General features: G+C 50.6%; 1 protein-coding gene across 1 annotated transcript; it reads right to left on the minus strand.

Moving 5' to 3' along the window:
- Positions 1-15,206: 15,206 nt before the first annotated feature.
- LOC133889159 (cytosolic invertase 1-like) lies at positions 15,207-18,476 on the minus strand. The gene is made up of 4 exons (XM_062329629.1): positions 17,507-18,476; positions 16,692-17,123; positions 16,031-16,589; positions 15,207-15,711 (listed from the first exon to the last, which is right to left on the minus strand). Exons 1-4 carry the CDS (start codon positions 17,930-17,932, stop codon positions 15,416-15,418), a joined length of 1,713 nt encoding a protein of 570 aa, XP_062185613.1. The 5' UTR covers positions 17,933-18,476; the 3' UTR covers positions 15,207-15,415.
- Positions 18,477-19,735: the final 1,259 nt, after the last annotated feature.

Consider the following 19,735-nt stretch of genomic DNA (forward strand, 5'->3'; position numbering starts at 1 on the left):
CGGCGCCGAGGCGGTCCTCCCCTCCGAGCTCACTCTGGGCTCCCCTCGGGTGCATGCGTATTTTGAGGGTGAGCAGGAGCAGCAAAGGCGCGACGACGTGGACTACCTGTAAGAGCGCCGGCGGCGCGCCGCCGTCCGGGCTGCTCGGTACCTGCAGAGTCTGCGGCGATATCATCTGCGCCATGTCCGGGCCCGATCTCTCGAGGTGGGGGACCTAGTTCTCCGACGCGTCCAGTCGCGCGAAGGAATGAATAAGCTGTCCCCTATGTGGGAAGGTCCCTTCACCGTGATCGCGGTCCCGCGGGAAGGTTCTTTCAGGTTGGCAATAGAGGAAGGACAGCTACTCCCGAACCCGTGGAACATCGAGCATCTCCGAAGGTTCTACCCGTAGATGGTCGTGCTCGCGGCTCAGGTCAACCAGGTCGGGGGCTTCCCCCCGCCCAAGCAGACCGAGGGCTCCACCCATTGGGTTAGTCGCCGTCGCCCAGCCTTGTAAATATTGTACATTCAACATTTCAATAGGCAGTCGCTATGTCGAATTATTTTTCTGGATTCCGTATGTTTAATCTGTCTGGTGAGGTGTTCGGTTATGCGAGAAAAAGTTCGCTCTCATTTTCCCCGCTGATAAAAGATTCCCAATCGGTATGCATGCGGGCAGTTACCGCTGACTTACGTCCGGCATGGTAGGCTGTGGTGTTCGGTGTCGTGGCAGGCTCCCGGGCACTACCGAGTTCCAGGGCGCTCTGGGTAATCCTATCGCTCGAGCTGCTCGAGTAGTCCGGAGCTCAGGCCCCCGGAGCGGGCTGTCGGTGCTCGGTCTGGTCTGTCATACCCGGGCGCCACCAAACCATAAGACCTCTGGGTTATGCCTCTGTCCGCTCTTGTCCGCCGGTTTGGGTATTCAAGAGGTCTCGGGTCGAAAACGAGAGCAGTCTATAACAAGTACCGCACTAACAGAGCGCACCAGGCAAAGAAATTCTATATTCTCTCTTAAGTCACAGGCCGACAATCAAGAGCAGCTTGACCGCGAGGGCTTCATTGCCCCGATCTTTGGTCGGCCCCAAGGGTCCTCGGGTGGTCCAACCACTTAGGCGTGAGTGGTCGAGATCACCCGACCCCGGGAACCTCATGTGCCTCTGGGCGCTCGGGCGCTCCGCTGAAAGAGCCAAGTCCCCGGGCACCCCGAGCTCGGAAGCACACCCCTCCTGGATCGGTTGGCCGGAAGGCCGACAGCTGTCCGGTGAGTGGTTATATTCAGACAAGTCTACTTTCAATAAATTTATGTTCCCGAGTCATCCTCAGGGGCTCTCGCGCTGTAATCTGTTCGGCGAGGTAATCTCCTCGCGCGCAAAACCCTACCGTGTGTCTACTTTTTCCTGGAACGACAGAGCGGTTTGTAGAAAGGAGTACCGCGCGTACAGTAATGTCTGACCGAAGCCCTTCATGGTGGTCGTGGTGTTCGGTCCGCTTTTAAGGACCCCGAGCACTACCGAGTCCTTGGGTGCCCTGGGTAATCCTATCGCTCGAGCTGCTCGAGTAGTCCGGAGCTCAGGCATCGGGGGCGGGCTGTTAGTGCTCGGTCCGGTCCGTCTTAAGCCCGGGCACCACCGGACCACGAGGACTCTTGGTCACATTTTCGCCCGCACGCGTCTCCCGTCTACTAACTGAGTGGTCGCGAAGTGAAAAAGTGTTCACAGGGCACGGCGTGTTCCGTGCTGGATTGATCTATCTCCCAGGCAAGGAAGTTCGTGTCTTTGTTTTTTAACTTAGACGATGCGGACTCGCGAGAGCTCGAGGGCTGACTGCGCCAACAAACAGCAATCGGGACAACTTCGTTCTCGGGGATGGGAAGGTCGGGAACGGTCCGACTGAGTACTCCCCGGGGCTTCAAGGCAAATATCAGAAGGAACATCAAGCACTCAAGAAACTGGAGTTGCGAGCCCAAAGAAAAGCTGCCACTATATTCACAAGGCATATACAAAGCGTTTCTGAGGGATCACTCCTATATTTACATTCATCAAGACAACAAAAGAAAGAAACAACTACAAAAGATCTAGTCGGCGGCGGAGGCGGCAGCTGAGTCTTCCGAGTCATCCCCAGGGGCTGGCGGCGGCGGCACCTCCCGCCTGAAGCCGGCTGCCACTACGGTAGCGGTACTCCGGACCGCCTCCCGGGCAGCCTCTCCCTCAGCTTCGACCACTCCCTCCCGCGCTGGCTCCAGCGGGAAGTTCGGGTCTCTGCTTCGGTAGCAGGCCAAGACGTGCTCGGCCACTGCATGTGCCAAGCCACGTCCCTCCCGGGCGGCAAGTTCTTGGATAGCCCAAGGCAGGGCCTCAAGGCGCTCGCAAACCTGCTGAAGCCCTAACACTTGTCGTGCAGGGCTGTCGCTCTTCTGGTCTTCAACGAGCCGCCCGAGGCCGCTCTTCTCCACGGCCCGCCGCATCCGCCAGAGTATATCCTCCAGCATGTGCTGCAAATTGACCCGCGAGACGAATGCGGTCTCAAGCTTCTCCTTGGCAGCCCGCAGCTGCGCCTCGAGTCCCTGGTCCCCGGCCGGACCAGAAGAACCGCCAACGGCTGCGGAGCTGGCAGCCTGCTTCGTCTTGGCCACCATCTCGGACAAGGCGCGTTCACGGGCGGTTAATTCCGTCTCGTGCTTCGCGTTCTCCTCCGCCCTGGTAGCAGCGGCCGCTGCCGCCGCGGCAGCCTCGCCCTCTCGATGACTCAGTTCACCTTCTCGGCGACTCAGCTCGCCCTCCCGCCGGGCCAGCGCGTCCTCCTGTTGGGCCACCGAATCCTCCCGGGCACCAAGATCTGCCGCTGACAACTCATTGTCCTCCTCCCGAAGGGAGATGTCCCCCTCCCAGCGGCAGATGTCCTCTCTGATTTTCCGGAGGTCATCTTCCCAATGCTAGAGGTCGGTGCGCGTCTTCTCGGCCGCGCCCTCCCAGCGGGTCAGCTCGGCTCGCAGCTCCTCCGCCGCCTTCTCGCGAGCTGCGACCGCCGCCTCCCTCTCCTGCGCCTGCCCCATCCTGGCAAGGGCCTCGGCAGCCTGCTGCCTCGATGCCTCAGCCAGGCGGGCGGCGTCTTCTCGTTCCCGCGCGACTTCTGTCCGCGCGGCCTTCAAAATTTCTTGCTCCCGCGCGACTTTCGCGCGGGTGTCTTCTAGGAGCTTCTGCTCCCGCGCGGCCGCCGCGCGGGTCTCCTCCTGGGCGCCCGCCAGCTGCGCCTTCTCTGACGCCAGGCGGGCGCGCTCGGCCTCAAGCTCCTCCTCCTTGGCGTTCACCGTCGCGCCCAGCCGCCTGACCGTCGCCTGGATGCCAGCGATTGCGGCCAGGAAGGGGTCGGCGGGCTGGCCGGGCGTCGGTGGGGCCCAGGCCTCCCCGCAGATTGCCTCCGTGGGGTCCGAGCTCTCCGCAGGGCCCCGTACCACCATCCGCCCAGGGCTCTGCCTGCCCGGGGTAGGCTCCGTCAGCGCTGAGGACTCGGACGGCGGCCGCGTTCCCGCATCGGCCGCAACATCCGCCGGCCCCGGCAAGACTTCCACCTCCACCGTCGTCCGCCCCGGGCTCTGCACGCCCGGGGTAGGTTCCGCCGGCGCCGAGGATTCGGACGGCTGCTCCGTCCTCCTCTCGGCCGCCGCCTCTGCCTCTCTCCCAGTGGCCGCCACGACTATTGGCGCCTCTGCCGTCCCTGCGCCCGCCTGCGTCGATGTGGCCGGCGGGCTCGGCTCCGGCCTCGGCGCCCGCGCCCCTTCAGTCGCGGTGGCGCCCGCCAGGCGAATCTCCCGCTGATCGTGCGGCGTCAGCGGCTGCCAGGCGTATTTTCCTCAATCTGCGCGGTGGCCACGCGTGCTGCCCGTACGGTTGTCATATCCTTCGGAAGTTGTGTGGACACGCGTCCACTCGTTTTCCCGCTGGGTCGTACCTGAGGTCGGGGTCCGCAAGGGCCACCTCTCGAAAGCCTGCCATGTGGCGTCTCCACCGGCCTCGGCCTCGGCCGCGATGAAGGGCCCATCCGCAGTCTCCGTGCCATCGCCTACCAATGGGCCCGGGGGCTACTGTCGGTGTATCGGGAACCAGGGGTCCCTGAGTCCCGAGACCGGGCCGGCCGTCCGCCACGTGTCACCATCCCGCGAGGTCCCCCCTGCAGGATGAGAAGAATCTAAGTTCCGGGAGAAGGTGCTCGGGGCCGCAGCCTCTGGTTCCCGAGCACCCCAGTTCCCCGATGGCCCGCAGAGTCCAAGTACCGGGAAGAAAGTGCTCGGAAGGGTTCCCACTTACCCCCAAGTACCATAGTCCCCCGATGATCCAAACACCCAAGTGCTCGGGAGAGAGTGCTCGGGGCTGCACGTGGCAGCCCCCGAGGACTCGGTTCCCCGAAGGTCCTACCGAAGTGCTCGGGAGAGAGTGCTTGGGGCTGCACGTGGCAGCCCCCGAGGACTCGGTTCCCCGAAGGTCCCACCAAAGTGCTCGGGAGAGAGTGCTCGGGGCTGCACGTGGCAGCCCCCGAGGACTCGGTTCCCCGAAGGTTCGCGCAAGATCGCCCGACGACCCGAAGGGTCCCGTCGGCGGGGTGTCAGCCAGTCAAAGGTCCAATGCCGCATTTAATAGGCACGCGCGGCCTAACATCCTGACATCCTGACATTCTCAGCTGCCCACGCCCTAGTGTCAGACCCTGCCATGCTTTGGCAGGGGGGCGTGGGTCCATTAAATGCACGGGTCCCGTCCCGTATCATCCTGGTGCCTCAGGATAACGTTGTCAGGATCGAAGCGCTCCGCCTGCCATCCTGCCCTGACAGAAGAACAAGACAGGGTGGGCGCACCGGGCGCCTCTATGGCTTCCCGGTGGGCCCTCTTAATGGCACCGGAGGACGTCCACAGTGGCGGGTGGTCGGATGCGCGCCGCATTTTTCCACCGCCCCTGTCACTTCGCCAAGACGGAATGATGACGCCTTTCTCCATGGCGCCTTGGCACTCGCGCCCCCTCTTTCCCGTTTAGGATAAGTCGAGGTCGGCGCGTGCCTATATAAGGAAAGGAGTGAGAACACATGAAAAAAAGAGAGACGATACGAGAGACAGCACAAGACATAGACGAGGCGATACAACACGATAGAAAAAGAACATCACGAACAAGCTCGAGCAGAGCTAGAACACGGGAGCCTCAAGCTCTCTGTAGGCAACACACCCTTGTAACTAGATACATCCTTGAAGAATTCCCTTCAAGGAAAGATATTGCACTCACACAGGAGTAGGGTGTTACGCCCCCGTGCGGCCCGAACCTGTCTAAACTCCGGTGCATCCATCTCTTTTTTGCACTAGGTCGGCCATCCCCCCACCACCAGCCGTTGCATCTATTTCCGTTTCCATTTATTTCCCCGACGAGCTCGTTCAGGATCATCCCCCCGGCCGAATCTTTAAAAAGGGGTCTCTCGGGATCCCTGCGACAGGAGTTCATCCTCCGACAAACAGCATATTCCACAACCGCATATCTAACAGGAGCCAGCAGGAGGCCGCCTCTTCTATTGTCGGTTTTGAATAGTGATGCATACAACACTAAAAGGGTCGACAAAACCGGGAGCAAGAAAACGGCTACACATCAGAGACACGAGACTAGTGGACCAGGACCCCAGTTTCTCTAGGAGACTGCAAACCTTGCGAGGAAAAGGGAGGCCAGAACAAACAGATGCAATGTGGAACAGAACGACGAAGAAGAAGCTAAACCCATCTCCAGAGAACAGTAAAACGGAATAGAGTAGTCTAGGAGACCGATTACATCATCACAGCCCAACAGAGAGGTTGTCTAAAAGTTAGCACAAAGCATCAAGTTTGAAAACAGACCACTACAAAAGTCCATCCACCCCAAAATATTATCACCAAAAAGTCCATCTGAAACTAAGCCTGGAGAGAGCTGCTGCTGACTTGGAGTTCTAGCTCCGCCCGGCCACGCGACAATAGCACATCAGTCGACATCTCCTCATGAGTAATGTTGTAGTCCTTCATCGCTCTCAACTAGATAGCGTCCATAGAAACTTAAGGGAAGGGGTCAAGAAAGCTATCAAGATCAGCGAGAGAAGGGAATTTTGAAGGGCAAAGGAATGAGGGGGAGAAATAGGAATACCATCAGGTTGGGTTGGTGTTGCCGAGGGGTTAGGAACCTTCTGACTACACTTCTTCCTGTGTGTAGAAGCCGAAGTTACATTTCCCATAGAGCCTTGGAGCTTGGCTTCCAGCCTCTTGCTTCTGCACATGTTGTCCTGGAGCAAAGAGGGAGAATCCTGAGCACTCGTCGGCTTAACGTGCAGCATGTGCGACCTGAAGGAGACATTTTTGGTGGGGTCAATGTAATTGATCACCTTCTTCCTTTTATAGGTTTGTTTGATAGGCATGCTGGCCTTGGACTCATACTTGTCTTTCAGTTGGGCCTCATGGACAAGAACCTGAGGATCATCGGCAATAGCGGGAGACTGCACCATTGGGATATTCACAGGAGAGAGCACCACTTGACTAGGACCATGCATTATGACAGCAACTTCCCTTCTGCCATCCCGAAGGGATAGGTCCACAGTGAAATGCAAAAAGTAGTTTCTGGGGATGAAGCTTGGCTGCTGTTGGCGCCACCAGGCAGAAGGCGTAGCTTGAGGAAAGGTGGAGGCGAGCACATTCGCTAACTCTTCCGACAAGAACGACTCGATCCAGCTGGGTTGCACATCCAACTGATCAACATTAACCGGCTAAAGATCTTCCAGGTGCTAGGTAAGCATCGACATGTTCTGCGTGAAGCAAAGGTTCCAATCTTGGCCACTGTAAGAAGAGGAACTTGTAGCGACGGAGCTGCTATCCGAAGAGGGTTCGTTCTGCGGATGAAGTGGGTGCTAAGGGACCTGTGGAGGAGCTATCATACATGTGGCCTCAGGTGGCCAAGCAGGCCAGGCGTTATGTTGCTGCTGGAGTTCTACCACTATGTTGTCCTAAACAGGGTTCGGTTGGGGTTGCTGAAGCTACTGTTGAGGCTGGTCTTCCCCAAATTCCGATTCATCCAGAATAACTGGAGGCTGGAAAGGATGCGGGTTACCATTGTTGGGGGGGGGGGGGGGGCATCATCTTTCATCCACCGGGAGGGGGTCCGCAAACTCATTGTTCAAAATATAGATCGGGTAAGTCCAAGACCTTCCCACACCACCCATTCTCACCCTCTGTCTGATGACCAAGCTACGAGGAACAAATTTGGCACGGTCAAAAAGACACTTCACGAGAACATAAGCCTTGCTTCTGGCACGGGAATGCCAATGAACTAACTTTCCAAAAGACACACAAGCTTGATCCAAAATTCCAGATAAGCAAGGTTCATGTAATCCAATGGGAAACCCAAAAGCACCAGAAGACTTCCTTGAGTAGGTGGAATTCCTGAAATTGATGGACTGGTCATATTCTATAAACCTGATGGCGGTACCATTGATGATGTGGAGGTTGCCATTGAACAATCAATCCCTCTTGAAGACATCTCTAAGCTGGAGCAGGGTAATCTCGTGTGGGTGAGAGCAAGAATAGAGCACATGGAAGTGCAGATGATCTTCAATGTGCTGACTAATCTGTTGTGAGAAGTTGTAGTCATTCGGCTGCAAGACCTCAGCTTCATCGATGGCCAGAACATATTCTTCATGGGCGTTGAGGGTTCCCAGCCAAGGACACAAAAGTCTTGGCAAGACGATCAGGGCCACCATCCTCCACCACCATTTCTGGTGGAATGAGGCACAGAGAGTCGATCGTGAAGTTGGCCATGATGGGAAAAAGTGCAAGGAGGACTGGTCAAGGTGAGGGAGGGTTTCTAATGGAGCGATGGCGATGGAAGTGCAAGGGATTGTGGAAGGTGGAGGATTACCGAAGAGCTCAAGGCAAAGAGAAGCACTTGGGGTTTTTTGGAGGACTAGTGGGCGAGAAGGGAGTTCGCCTAGACAGGGTAGTGGGGGTACTTGCTCTAGTACTTGGGCTGAAACCGTCCAAACAACTGGATGACGTGGGCTGGCACGTCTCCGTTTATTTTGGCCTCCATTTCCATTTGCTCCTAAATCTCAAATTAATGCAATTTGACTCCTAATGCACATAACCAAAGCATCTTTTGCATCTCATATCATTAATGCATTCTTTGAAGCTATGTCGCAGAGCTAAATATTTGGGGCATGAGTAAGAGTAAAACTTATCCAGCTCGGAAGAGGCAGCATTGTCTTGTACAGAAGAAGGGCCTTTTCCCCAACAATCTTCCTAGTGGACCTCCAAACTTTTCCTAAAGTCTTGTCTCGGGTGTTCAACCTTCTTGCCTTGGGAAGGTAAGGAAATAATCGCCTCTCCTATAGTTTGTGATCTTTTGCCACCTCTACTCCCTCATGGGATGGGTGTCTAGCCTTCTGACTATAGGCTCTCTAAGGATGTGTGGGACAACACACTGGTTGAAAGGACCGCTCTTATTGAGATTCATGCTCTGTTCAAATGGGAAAAAATTCTTTGGGTTGGGACCACATTTGAACTAGGAGAGGGAAAAGAGGTTCCCGAAAACAACACGGAAGAATAGGATTGGAGAACACCAGGCATACAAATTGGCCGATCTTCAAGAACGAAAAGGAGGGATCGACTTCTTGGAAGGAGAGGGAAGCACCAGAGAAGAAGCAAAAGAGACCCGTTTGTGATAAGAATTAGATTTCGATTTCTTCCTACAAGAAACCAGGGACCATTGACTATCCTCTTCTCGAGATCAAAGCCTACACTCCTGGATCCAATCCCCCTGCCCATCTCTCCAGAGATGGAAGGAAACGTCAAAGTGATCAGTAGTAATACGTTTAAGCTCATAGATGAGCATCCCAACATGCTTAGATGCGACAGAGAATCAAAAATGCATATCTGACTCAAAGAGAACATGGAAACCCACCAGAGTACCACCAAGAACAGCGTAAAGAGCCCAGCTCATCATAGAACACGTGAGCTGGAAGGTGTACCTTCTAAAGACCGCAAACATGAAGAAACAACCATCAGCGGATGAGGAGGGGTGGTGTAATGCGGTTCAAAGCTTACAAGGACCTCCACTTGAAATCTTCGGTCCCAATGCTTCGTCATTGCAAGCGGACGATCCCCCATAGCTACGAGCGGGAGACACAGAGCTAGCAACTGTAGCCATGGCGAGCAAAAGCGAAGAGGGTGGTTGAAGAGGTATCTTCGAGGGCGAGCAAGAGGTAGCGGAGGCAGGGGCAAAGCGGGGGCGAGAGCGTGAGCGAGAGCGCAAGGGAGCCATTCTTCACCTTGCTCTTAAAGTTAAGAGGAAAAAAAAAAGATGTTGACCTCACATCATGAACAAAATCTTGTCTAAAAGAACTAGGAAATTAGAATCCTATCAACTCAAGTAAATCTCATAGAGAAAAAAAGGAGGATGGGGTCTAGTAGTCTAGCGTTTAATGAGGCAAAATACATGATGTTGAATTACCATGGAACCACCAAACAAAAGGATCGAGTAAGGGGAAATGATGCTAGTATCACATAAAAACACCTTGGTTGTCTCAACCTGAAAATAGGGAGCATAGATAGAATTATAGAAAGAATTTTTCAACATCAGAGATTTCGAATTTGAATTTGTCTTAAGCTGGTGTGTTGACCACAATCCCGGATGCTACAATAGACAACATATGGCCATATGGGTTACTCAAATTATACTGTACTTGAATCAGAAATTGGAATATAAACAAATAAATTCCTACATGCAATTCTCTGGATCAGGTATACAAGACTCACTCTTATGCATAATTTAGAAGGTAACATCTAGGCCGGTTGCCATTGATAACAGCTCAAAAGCCAAGAAAATAGAAGACATGACCCATTGCATAACAAAATTCTCTAACAAACAAGTCATTGATGATTGGAGCCCTATATTACTTAAGATCCCTATTTATTAGCAGCATGTGCATCTCACGTGATGGTAGGGGAGAAGGGACAAAAGATAGGGGGAACACAATGATACACCTCATGGATGATATTATCATCTTGTGAAGAAAATAAAGTAGCTTATGCAACAAGGTGATAACGATACACTCCCGTTCATGTCAAAAACAAACATATACCTTTTCAAGAAACACCAAAAATGGATATTGAACAGCTTTCAAGCTGTGATTCACAGATGATGGGTGTATATGGACTTCTCGCCTTCCGTCATACCATCTAGGATGGTCCTTACTGAACAGAATATCATTTGGCTTTCTTCCACCTAGAGCTCCAGGATCAACACCCTCCAAAGTTGCTACAACATTAGGGTAAAGACCTGCACATATGACCGACTGCACAATGCAAATGCCATGTAAGGATTATTGGTATGATATATTGACATCATATCGATCTAAGAAGTGAAACAATTAGTGATGTGATAGGATAAGCAAAGGTAAACATACATAATGATAGCATGTTATACTTTTCAACAAGCAATAGTACAATATTATTCCATCAGCATGGGCATATTTTTGGTACCATGTCCAAAATTTGCTAACATGTGACTCATTTAAACCAAAAACAAGAACAGAAGCCATGCCAGAAATTAATTGCTATCTAAAGTATGTGAGCTTTCAATTTGTCCTGCATTTATTTGCAAGATTTGGTGCACTAGACTTGATAAAAAATTTGAATAATATATATAAAAATGCAGTCATTTGGTCAACAAGATAATCAACAATTAGCAGAGAGACTGAAATACCATTACAGAAACAACATTCTCGAAATTAATCATGTGTTTTTTCCCTTTAAAAAGTAAACAAGGGGACATGACTAGTTTACAAGGGCTAGCAATCATGCTATTACCTTAATAATCGAGGTGCAGCAAGAATACATGTTTAATGAAAGAGACATATTAGAAAACCAACTCTCAAGATTGTTTTCCCTCCTCCCATCCGTAGGCCTCTGGAAATAGAAAACCAATTCACATTTGAAGATTGATTTTGACGTGTTTCGGTCCAAATTAGAGAAAAGGTATTTGCAATAACAATGACATAAGGAGGTAGATGATATATCTACAGTTTCAAAAGGAAAAGGAAGTTATATGTCAGGCCATAAGGGCAAGAGGAAAACCTTGATGCCCAAAATCGAACTAAATTTCAATGGATAAAAAGTTGCAGTGAAATCCCTAAACTTGCAAGTGTCAAAGTGAACTGCAGCACGGAGGCAAAAAAAAGATAAAACTGGCATGGACCACCAAGTGACTCTGAAAGTGGCAAGATGCATCTAAGTGATTCATGTCAACTTTGCAAGTACACAGATTACGGTCTACTAAAAGTTTGTTTCTTTGCCGAGTGTGCCATTGGTCATCCGTGAGATCACAAAGGAGGCCAATCTGTGGTGTTTAGCAGCCTATGTGTTCTGATGTCGTGATAAGTCGTGTTGTGTGTTTTGCGTTTTCTTTTCCTTCCCAACTCTATTGAGAGCAGAAGAGCGTGTATTTTGTATTTGCCAAACTATTTTCTATCTTCTTAATATAAAGGCACGCAATTCTCATGCGTGTTCGAGAAAAAAAAAGTTTGTTTATTTTAAGTAACAGGTTTCATTCTACAATGGATTCGCCCAAAATGAGGTCATCAATGCTTTCTGGAGAGGGAGAGAGAGAGAACTCATCCTCAACCCAAACACCCCATTAAAAAGCACAAATGACCTAACTGACACACTTTTCATTTCAAGAGTAAAGACTCACTAGCGGCCTAAGAGGTACCTTACAAGTTTAGGGGCTTTTAGAGCTACTATCTTTAATAGACATACCAGACTATCTTTAGGAAGATCTATAAGCAGGGGCGAAGCTAAATTGTGCTATGGTGGTGCACATGCACCCCGGTGGAGCAAAAAATTGCTACTAACATACTCATAATTACCATATATTACTTTGAAATTATATTTGTTGCTTGATGTACAATGGAGTACCACCATCATTTTGGCCCTACCTTCGCCACTGTCTATAAGTCCAATGTCTGCTAACAATTTATCAAACTGAAGACGCATGTCCCTGTGAAGAAAAATATACCACATTAAATGGTTTGTAGTTGATAAATAGATCACATGAGATTTTAGTTACTTCTACATTTTTATGGTAAAAAACACATTTTTTTTCTCGAACACGCCGGAGAGTTACGTATCATTGCATTAAGAAAGAGAGTTTGAGAACAACACACCACCACACACACATCCTAAATGTTTACATTATGTGCCACAATCTGAAAGAAAAACAAACACATGTTCTAATCATGACATTATGCTCGACCCATTGCTAGCAATGATAGCCCTTTAGCCCTTGCATCACACTAGAGCCGTGCTTCTTCACTGGCCAAGCTCAGAACCTTCTGAACATTTGGTGTCACGTTGTTGAACACGCATCGTTGCGATGTTTCTAGATCAGCCAAGCGCCTAGGATCACCAGAGAGTTGAAACCACACTTCATTGGTTTGGCGATCTTGCTACTTGTCTGGATCCACCAGTCGGTGAACACCATGTCGTCGAGCTGTGGTGAGACATCTAGTAAACCGAAACGCCTGAGCAAGAAGAACCATACCTGCCTAGCAAAGACACATGTGGTCAGAATGTGTTGTACAATATTGTCAGCCTGATCACAAAGCGGACAGCACTCCAGGTGTGGCAATCCTCTTTGGGTCAGCCGGTCCGCCGTCCAACATCGGTTGTACGCTGCCAGCCAGAGGAAGATTTGGCATCTTTGGAGCCCACGACTTCCATATGTGTCTCCACAGCTCAATGGGTGACACCAATGAAAAGAGCCATGTATGCCGACTTGGCCAAAAATTGTCATGTAGGCGAAAGCTTCCACTGGTGGACCCATGATTCTAGCACGAAAAGAGTAACACCCGACGGTTCAATTTCAATCCATGCCTCCATGAGAAAACACCGGTATAAAGTCACCATTCTTGACATGCAGGGGTATGTGCACACACGTAGAACACACAATGTAGAATAGTGCAAACCCACATGCTATAGCATGTAAATCGCAAAACCCAGACAAATGACCAATGATGTAAAATATATTCTATGCACACATGTAGGAGAACACTCACACATTGCAAATGCATGACGATGAGCACATGCAAAGAGAAATGTGAATACACATGAACCATTCAGCGCCCGGAAGCACTAAACCCTAAACCCTTGAATTCCACACCTGCGCGAGAAGAGGTGGCACTGGTGCTGCTGGAGAACTTGTGGTCATCGCTTGGCAGATTAAAGCACAACCAGTCCAACGCTGACTCAAACGTCGCCAAATCCTGCCCCAAAAAAAAGCACCAAAAATCATTAGCCAACAGACAATCAATCGCGTAGTGACGTTCTAGGTGGGTTCGGGGATACGCACGGATAGAGCAGAGAGGGCCTGCTTGATTTGCACGGAGGAGAAGCCCTCGAGTGCGAGCTTGTCGTACACGTCGCGTAGCCGCCGCGCCTTCTGCTCCCTTGACTCTCTGCGGGCCGCGGGACCATATTCGGGCGCCGGGGAGGAGGCGATAGTGGTAGAGGAGTTGAGGAGGAGGTAGCGGAGGCGCCGCTCGTTCTCAGACGAGATCTGGAGGCGCGGCGCCACTGTGGCGGCCGATGAGGAGGAGGGTCTGGGCTTTTGCTTCTGCTTCGAGGCCAGCTACTTCTTCTTCGACGCCATTTGGCCTCGGTCGCGCGAAGTGTGGGTGGTGCCGTCTGGTCGTCTCCATCAACGGCGAGTGTTTGGCCATGGAATTCAGGAATAGCGGGGAACTGCTGGGGCTAGGGGTGGGAAGACGGAAGCAAATTTTATTGTACTTCTATTTGACCCTATTTATAACATTTACTTTTATCCAACGGTTAAACTGAAAATGAAAGAATAGGGATGAATATATCTTATCATAAGAGGAAGGATTTTTAGGATTGGATTATATAAAATTGGTATCCGTGCAAAGACGACGATAGTCTGTTGTTACAAATATAAATGTGAGAGCCACGTGTAAGTGCCCTTTCCCTACGTCCTTGGGCAGCGGGGCTAGGCTTTCGCGACGTGCCCAATGTTTTGAGAGACTTTCATCGAAGATTTTTATTTTTATTTTTATATTTCGAAAATAAAAAATTGTAAAAATAGGTGTCTATTTGAAAAAATTATAGAACTATTGTTGTACTTTCAACGGGTAACAAGTTTAAAAATAAAAAAATATTGTGTTATACTGCTCTTAAAATTGAAAATACTACAGAAACAGTCATGAAAATTTATGAAAAATTTGGTGGTTTAGAGGATACTATGATCTAGTTCTTAAAAAAATTGTAGATATATATTGAGAAACGGAAAAAATAAATTTTATTGTACAACCATGTACAATAAATTTAGTCTTTTTGAGTTCAAATTTTTTTTAAGCTAGATTATAGTATCATCTACGCTACTAAATTTGTTTAGAATTTTTCATAACTATTTCGATAGTATTTTGAATTTTAAGAATGGAAGGGCAATAGATTTATTTTTTAAACCCATCATCCATTGAAAGAGCGATAGTTGTCTATCGTTCTTCTAACGGGTGACAATAATTTAATTCTGCAATTTTCTCAAACGAACATCTATGTTTGCATTTTTTATTTTTAAAATAAAAAAATAAAAAAGCTCGCCATCGAACTCCTGCTCATCAAGGAAAATACCTAAAATCTATTGGTCAACCCAACTAACAAGATGCGCGGTTACAGAAGAAGAATATCAGAGCCAAACAGCTAACACACGCATTGCACTAGTATATGAGCAATCCATTCTGGTCTCTACGAATATGTTTAAACTCAACCTCACGGAGGTCATTAGCGGGCAATTGAACTTCAGCAGGAAAAATAAATATCCCAGTGCTTGAACTTTGAAAGACACAATAATGACAGAGAATTTACCAATCAACTGTATAGTCAAGGATGATTTCACATGAAAGAAGTGATTCGCTTTTGGAAATTGGTTACGGCTCGTAGAATCGTTGCACAAAACATTGCAACTGGTATCAACAGAAAGTACAGCACAGAAGTAGTCACGCAGAAAAGGTATCTTTGTTCTTGTAGGAGAACGTTCTGTTTCCGTTCCTCACAAAGGGAACATTGACTCAGCCTACTCTTCTGTATATTCAGCTCATACAACAAAAGTTAGGTGAAACTGTAAGCGTAGATAAGCTCTGGATTTACCTGAAATCTGGCATCTTGCAAAGAAACTGAAAGATGAAATGGCTTTTCGATGTTTCATTATTTTCAGACGATTACGTACATAATTTACAACTGAGACTCATACGTGGGAGCCAACTAAAACATGCATGAATCCCCAATTGGGAACGTAGGGAGTTGAAAAGAACAAATGCTAACCCAAAAGACATTCTTTTTCTTGTCTTTTCTGACTAACACTGTGTCAAGTTTTCACCACCATCTTACACCGTCCAAGAGGCTGACCTCCTCAACACCGGCTTCATCGCCTTGTCCTCCTCGAGGGAGATCATGCCGAGATGGGAGGGGTCCTCCAGCATCATCTTGGCCACCAGGTACCCCGCGGTGGACCATGTCTGGAACTTCCTCGCCTGCTTGCCAATGTACCGCCCGAGCTTGCCGTCGTAGTACTCCGGCCAGCCGTCCCTCGCCAGCTTCGCCTCGGCCAGCTCGATCGCGCGCCTCGCGATCTTCAGCCGTCCGGTCTTGATGCAGGCAGCAGTGAGCAGCCAGAGCAGCACTGCAGGGAGATGCAGAGGTGAGCAAAGTGCATCGCTCAAGATTCAAGAATGGATGAAACAAGGCAAGTTGCTCATGCATATTCTTCTGAAAACTGTTTTTTTTTTCTGAACTTGTTCTATGAATGCCACAAAAAAAATTCAGGTGTATTTGCAATCTGACTATCTGAGCACTGAGCAGTGTGCAAATTTTGTCATGCATTGTTCATGAACTTGCATTGTGCTCTCGCATAGAGTTGCATTCATGACTTATGATGCAATAATACCATGATTTTTGTTCGGTTCAGTAAAGCAACCGTCCGAATACCAAAGATCACTGACCTGGCCAAGATCCCCCGTTGTGGTAGCTCCATCTGGTGTTCTTGGGGTCGCAGCCCGTCACGGTCTGCCACTCGTGGCCCTCGATCGCTGGGTAGCATATCTTCAGCGGCATCTCGCCGATCAGGTCCTCCCACCGCTCCTCGATGAGGTCCATGATGGCGGTCGCCTGCTCGGGCGTGGCCAGCGAGGCCAAGATGGCGACGCAGTTGCCGAGCGCGAACCACCGGAAGTCCATCCGGGCGGGGCTGACGTTGCCGACGAAGTAGCCGCCGTGGCTGGGCATGAAGTCGAAGAGCCAGTCCGGGATGGACTCCGGGTTGACGTTGAACTTGTTCACGGCCGTGTGGGAGTACTCCTCCGTCTTGAACCGGTAGATGTCGTTGAGCTTCTGGAGGTCCAGCCAGAAGTAGCTCCGCATGTGGTAGCTCAGCGCCGTCAGCCGCGTCACGATCCGCTCCATGATCTCCTTCCCCTCCGCGTCCGGCTTGAGCATCAGCAGCGCGCACCGCAGCGCCATGAAGAACAGGGCCTGGATCTCGATCGGGCACCCGTACACACCCTTCGACAAGAAGATTAACCGGTTTATACGTATCAAGCAGTGATTCTAGAGGAACGACGACACATGATGGCATCGATCAACGCTTAACTACTTGCTACTTACCATCCTGCGATCGATCATGCAGCAGCCGTCGGCGCAGAGCAGGGTGGGGAAGGTGTCGAAGCCCTCGGCGAGGCACTGGTTCATGATGAGCCGGATCCCCTTCTGGCACATGGGCGTCTCGGCCAGCGTCATGTCGCCGGTCGACTTGGTGTAGGCCCTCAGTAGGATGATCCACCAGAACCCGGAGTCCACCGGAGCGACGCGGCCAATGGCGCTCTCCCCAAAGTCCGCCACGAGGGTGTCGACGCCACGCTTGGGGTCCTTGAGCACCTTGAAGCTCGCCGGCATGGCGCCCTCGCCGAGCTTGAACCGGTCGATCCTCTTCTCCCACCCCTGCAGCAGCAGCGTCTTCACCAGGAAGTTCCTCACGATGTCCGGCTCCCCGTTCATCAGGAAGGCCAGCGCGCTCGGCACGAAGTCCCTCACAAACACCTGCGCGCACAATTGAAGTTAGTTGCTCCCGGATCAAATGAGCTCATGCCCAAACTAAGCTGCATGATACAATCCATATTCTTCCATTACAGCTAGTTATCATAGACGTCCTTAAGGCTCAACAATCGAGACATCGCAACTAAAATTTCTAAGAAAAGATCAACGATAAATTCACCTAATCTGTAGTTAGTGGGGCACGAAGTGTGACAGCTAACGACAAACCACGGATGTCATACCGTTGTACTAGCCACTGGTCTGTCATCTTACGCTACGATTCAACGTGTCTATCTTGATCGGCGTAACAGAATCAAAAGAAGCAACTTTTACACGATACAGAGCGAGAAAGTGTGTTCTTGTACGCCAACATGCCGTTGTCGTGTTACCTGGTCGTAGTTGAGGACTTCGCTGGAGGAGTGGTCGACGGCGGCGATGGTGCCAATGGGTTGGCCGCGGAAGGACACGAGGGATCGGCGCAGCGCGTCCCAGGCCTCGCCGACGAGCGGGTGGGGCTCGAACGAGAGTCGCGTGGACGAGGCTGGCGTACCGCAGAAGGACCGGAGCCCGCCGCCGGGGGAGTACATGCTCTCGTAGCTGTCCATCCCTCCTCCTCCCCACCCCCCGCGGCCCGTCCCGGAGAGCGAGAACTCGCTGAGCGAGCGGTCGTCGAATGACCGCTGCCTGTCCACGTTGATCCGCGGCCGGTGGTTGAGCAGCCGCGTCAGGTCGAAGTCGTCCGGGTCCGCCAAAGACGCGTGCGACGACGCCTTCCGCATCGCGGCCGCGACGGCCCCGCCCCCCGCCGCCTCCATCTCGTACGCTGCCGCCGCCGTCTTGGCGCCTGGGTACAGTCCCCCTGCCCGCGCGACGAGGAGAGAAGCGATTCGGTTGCTGCGCAACGAGACGACGGCGAGGAGGAGGAGGGCGAAAAGGACGGTGAAGAGAGGCCGAGCTTGTATATACGCGCTCGCCGGAGCGGGGTTTCTTTCCCGGCGAGTCGGAATCGGAGTCGCGTGGCGCGGCTGCAGAGTCTGTCTCGGCTTCCGCTCCGGAGCGGGAACGGTGGGTACATAAAGGAGCCTGGCGGACAGGTGGATGATGTGTGGGGACGAGCAAGGTGTGGGCCCATGGGGCGGAGGAGCTGGTTGTGGTCGGTTTCGGATTTTGTGGAACCCGCGCTGATGTGGCGCGCCTGCGGCTCGCTCGCCGTTTGCGTGTGCTTGGGGTGGTGGCGAAGAGGCGGTTGCCTGGCTGGTTGGTTACATAGGTGGTGAAATGGGCGGTCCGGCCTCGAACGGTAAGGGACTATCTAGGTATAGTTTAGTATGGCTCGGCTAGACTTGTTAATATCATATCTATTTAGACACAGTTTGTTTAACCACGGCTAGGTTAGGTTTACTATTTAAATAGGTCGTGTCGTGTTGGTTGACGTGTCATGACATCAATTTAAGTATGATTTATTTAGAACTGGATCGTGCTATGCCAACTTATGGCATGATAGTCTTAATATTGTTTTTTTCCCCGACACCCTATTAACACATGAAAACATCAAAAATTGATAGATGTGGAAATCAAACCCACAGACAAAAATTGTGCCATTATGATAGGTATATCTTTGTGTATTAGAGATAAATAAATTATATAAAATCTTATAAAAATAGAAAAATTTAAATGGACCGTGCCATGCTGGCTCGGCGTGCCGCGGCTTTGGCTTAGGCCAACCCGTCTAGCCGTGTTGTGCGTGGGCTGAACCGTTTTTCCCATACCTCGGGTTGGCACATTAGGTCTGACCCACTTGTTAGCTTTAGTTGGTTAGTTTGTCCAAGAGCAGCCAGTGGTGAGTAATGACCAGGGTCATTTCCTTATCTAAATTATCCTCTAACCAAATGTACTCTCATTTTTTCAACAGATTCTCGATGAACATATCAAGTCATGGATGCAATTTTGGAGCATTTTCTATTGAGGTGAGCTATAAATTCACCGTACAACATACAATCAGCTAGAAAAGCCTAAATGGCATCTGCACTATTGAAGCGAAGGAATAAACCAAAGTTGTTGCTGAAATTAGACATCGTCAAGGCCTTTGACATAATTGTGTGACCATTGCTCTTGCAGATCTTGTAGGGCGGAGGATTTGGACAGCGGTAGTGCAACTGGATTTCCAGCTTGCTCTCAACAACCTCTACCAAAATCTTTCTAAATCGAAATTAGGTGAACCTATTTTGCACACCCAAGGTCTCGGCCAAGACGATCCTCTGTCGCCGATGTTGTTCATCATAATAATGGATATGTTGCATCGCCTCATCCTGCATGCGCACAACCAAGGGGCTCTTGCTCCAATCAGTCACTCAAGACTACAGTATCAATGTTCGTTGTACGCCACCGATACGATGCTCTTCATCTCCCCAACGGAGCAGGACTTGTCGAACACCCGTGATATCTTGGAATTGTTTAGGGACATGTTAGGCTACGAACCAATTTTAAAAAATTGCACTACCATGCCAATTTGTTGCTCTGATCAAGAACTTGTGGTTGTGCGTGACCTCTTGCCATGCGAGATCTCAAATTTTCCCATCACATACCCTAGGAAGGCTTCGCTGATGAACAAGTGTAGT

Source organism: Phragmites australis, chromosome 13 (assembly GCF_958298935.1).
Source record: "Phragmites australis chromosome 13, lpPhrAust1.1, whole genome shotgun sequence".
Lineage (NCBI taxonomy): Eukaryota > Viridiplantae > Streptophyta > Magnoliopsida > Poales > Poaceae > Phragmites > Phragmites australis.

Coding starts and splice junctions, on each gene's coding strand:
- LOC133889159 (XM_062329629.1), bottom strand. CDS start 17,932: ATGGAGGCGGCGGGGGGCGGGGCCGTCGCGGCCGCGATGCGGAAGGCG. Junction 17,124..17,506: donor AAGTCCTCAACTACGACCAG/GTAACACGACAA, acceptor TTGTGCGCGCAG/GTGTTTGTGAGGGACTTCGT. Junction 15,712..16,030: donor CAACGGGGGATCTTGGCCAG/GTCAGTGATCTT, acceptor ATCTCCCTGCAG/TGCTGCTCTGGCTGCTCACT.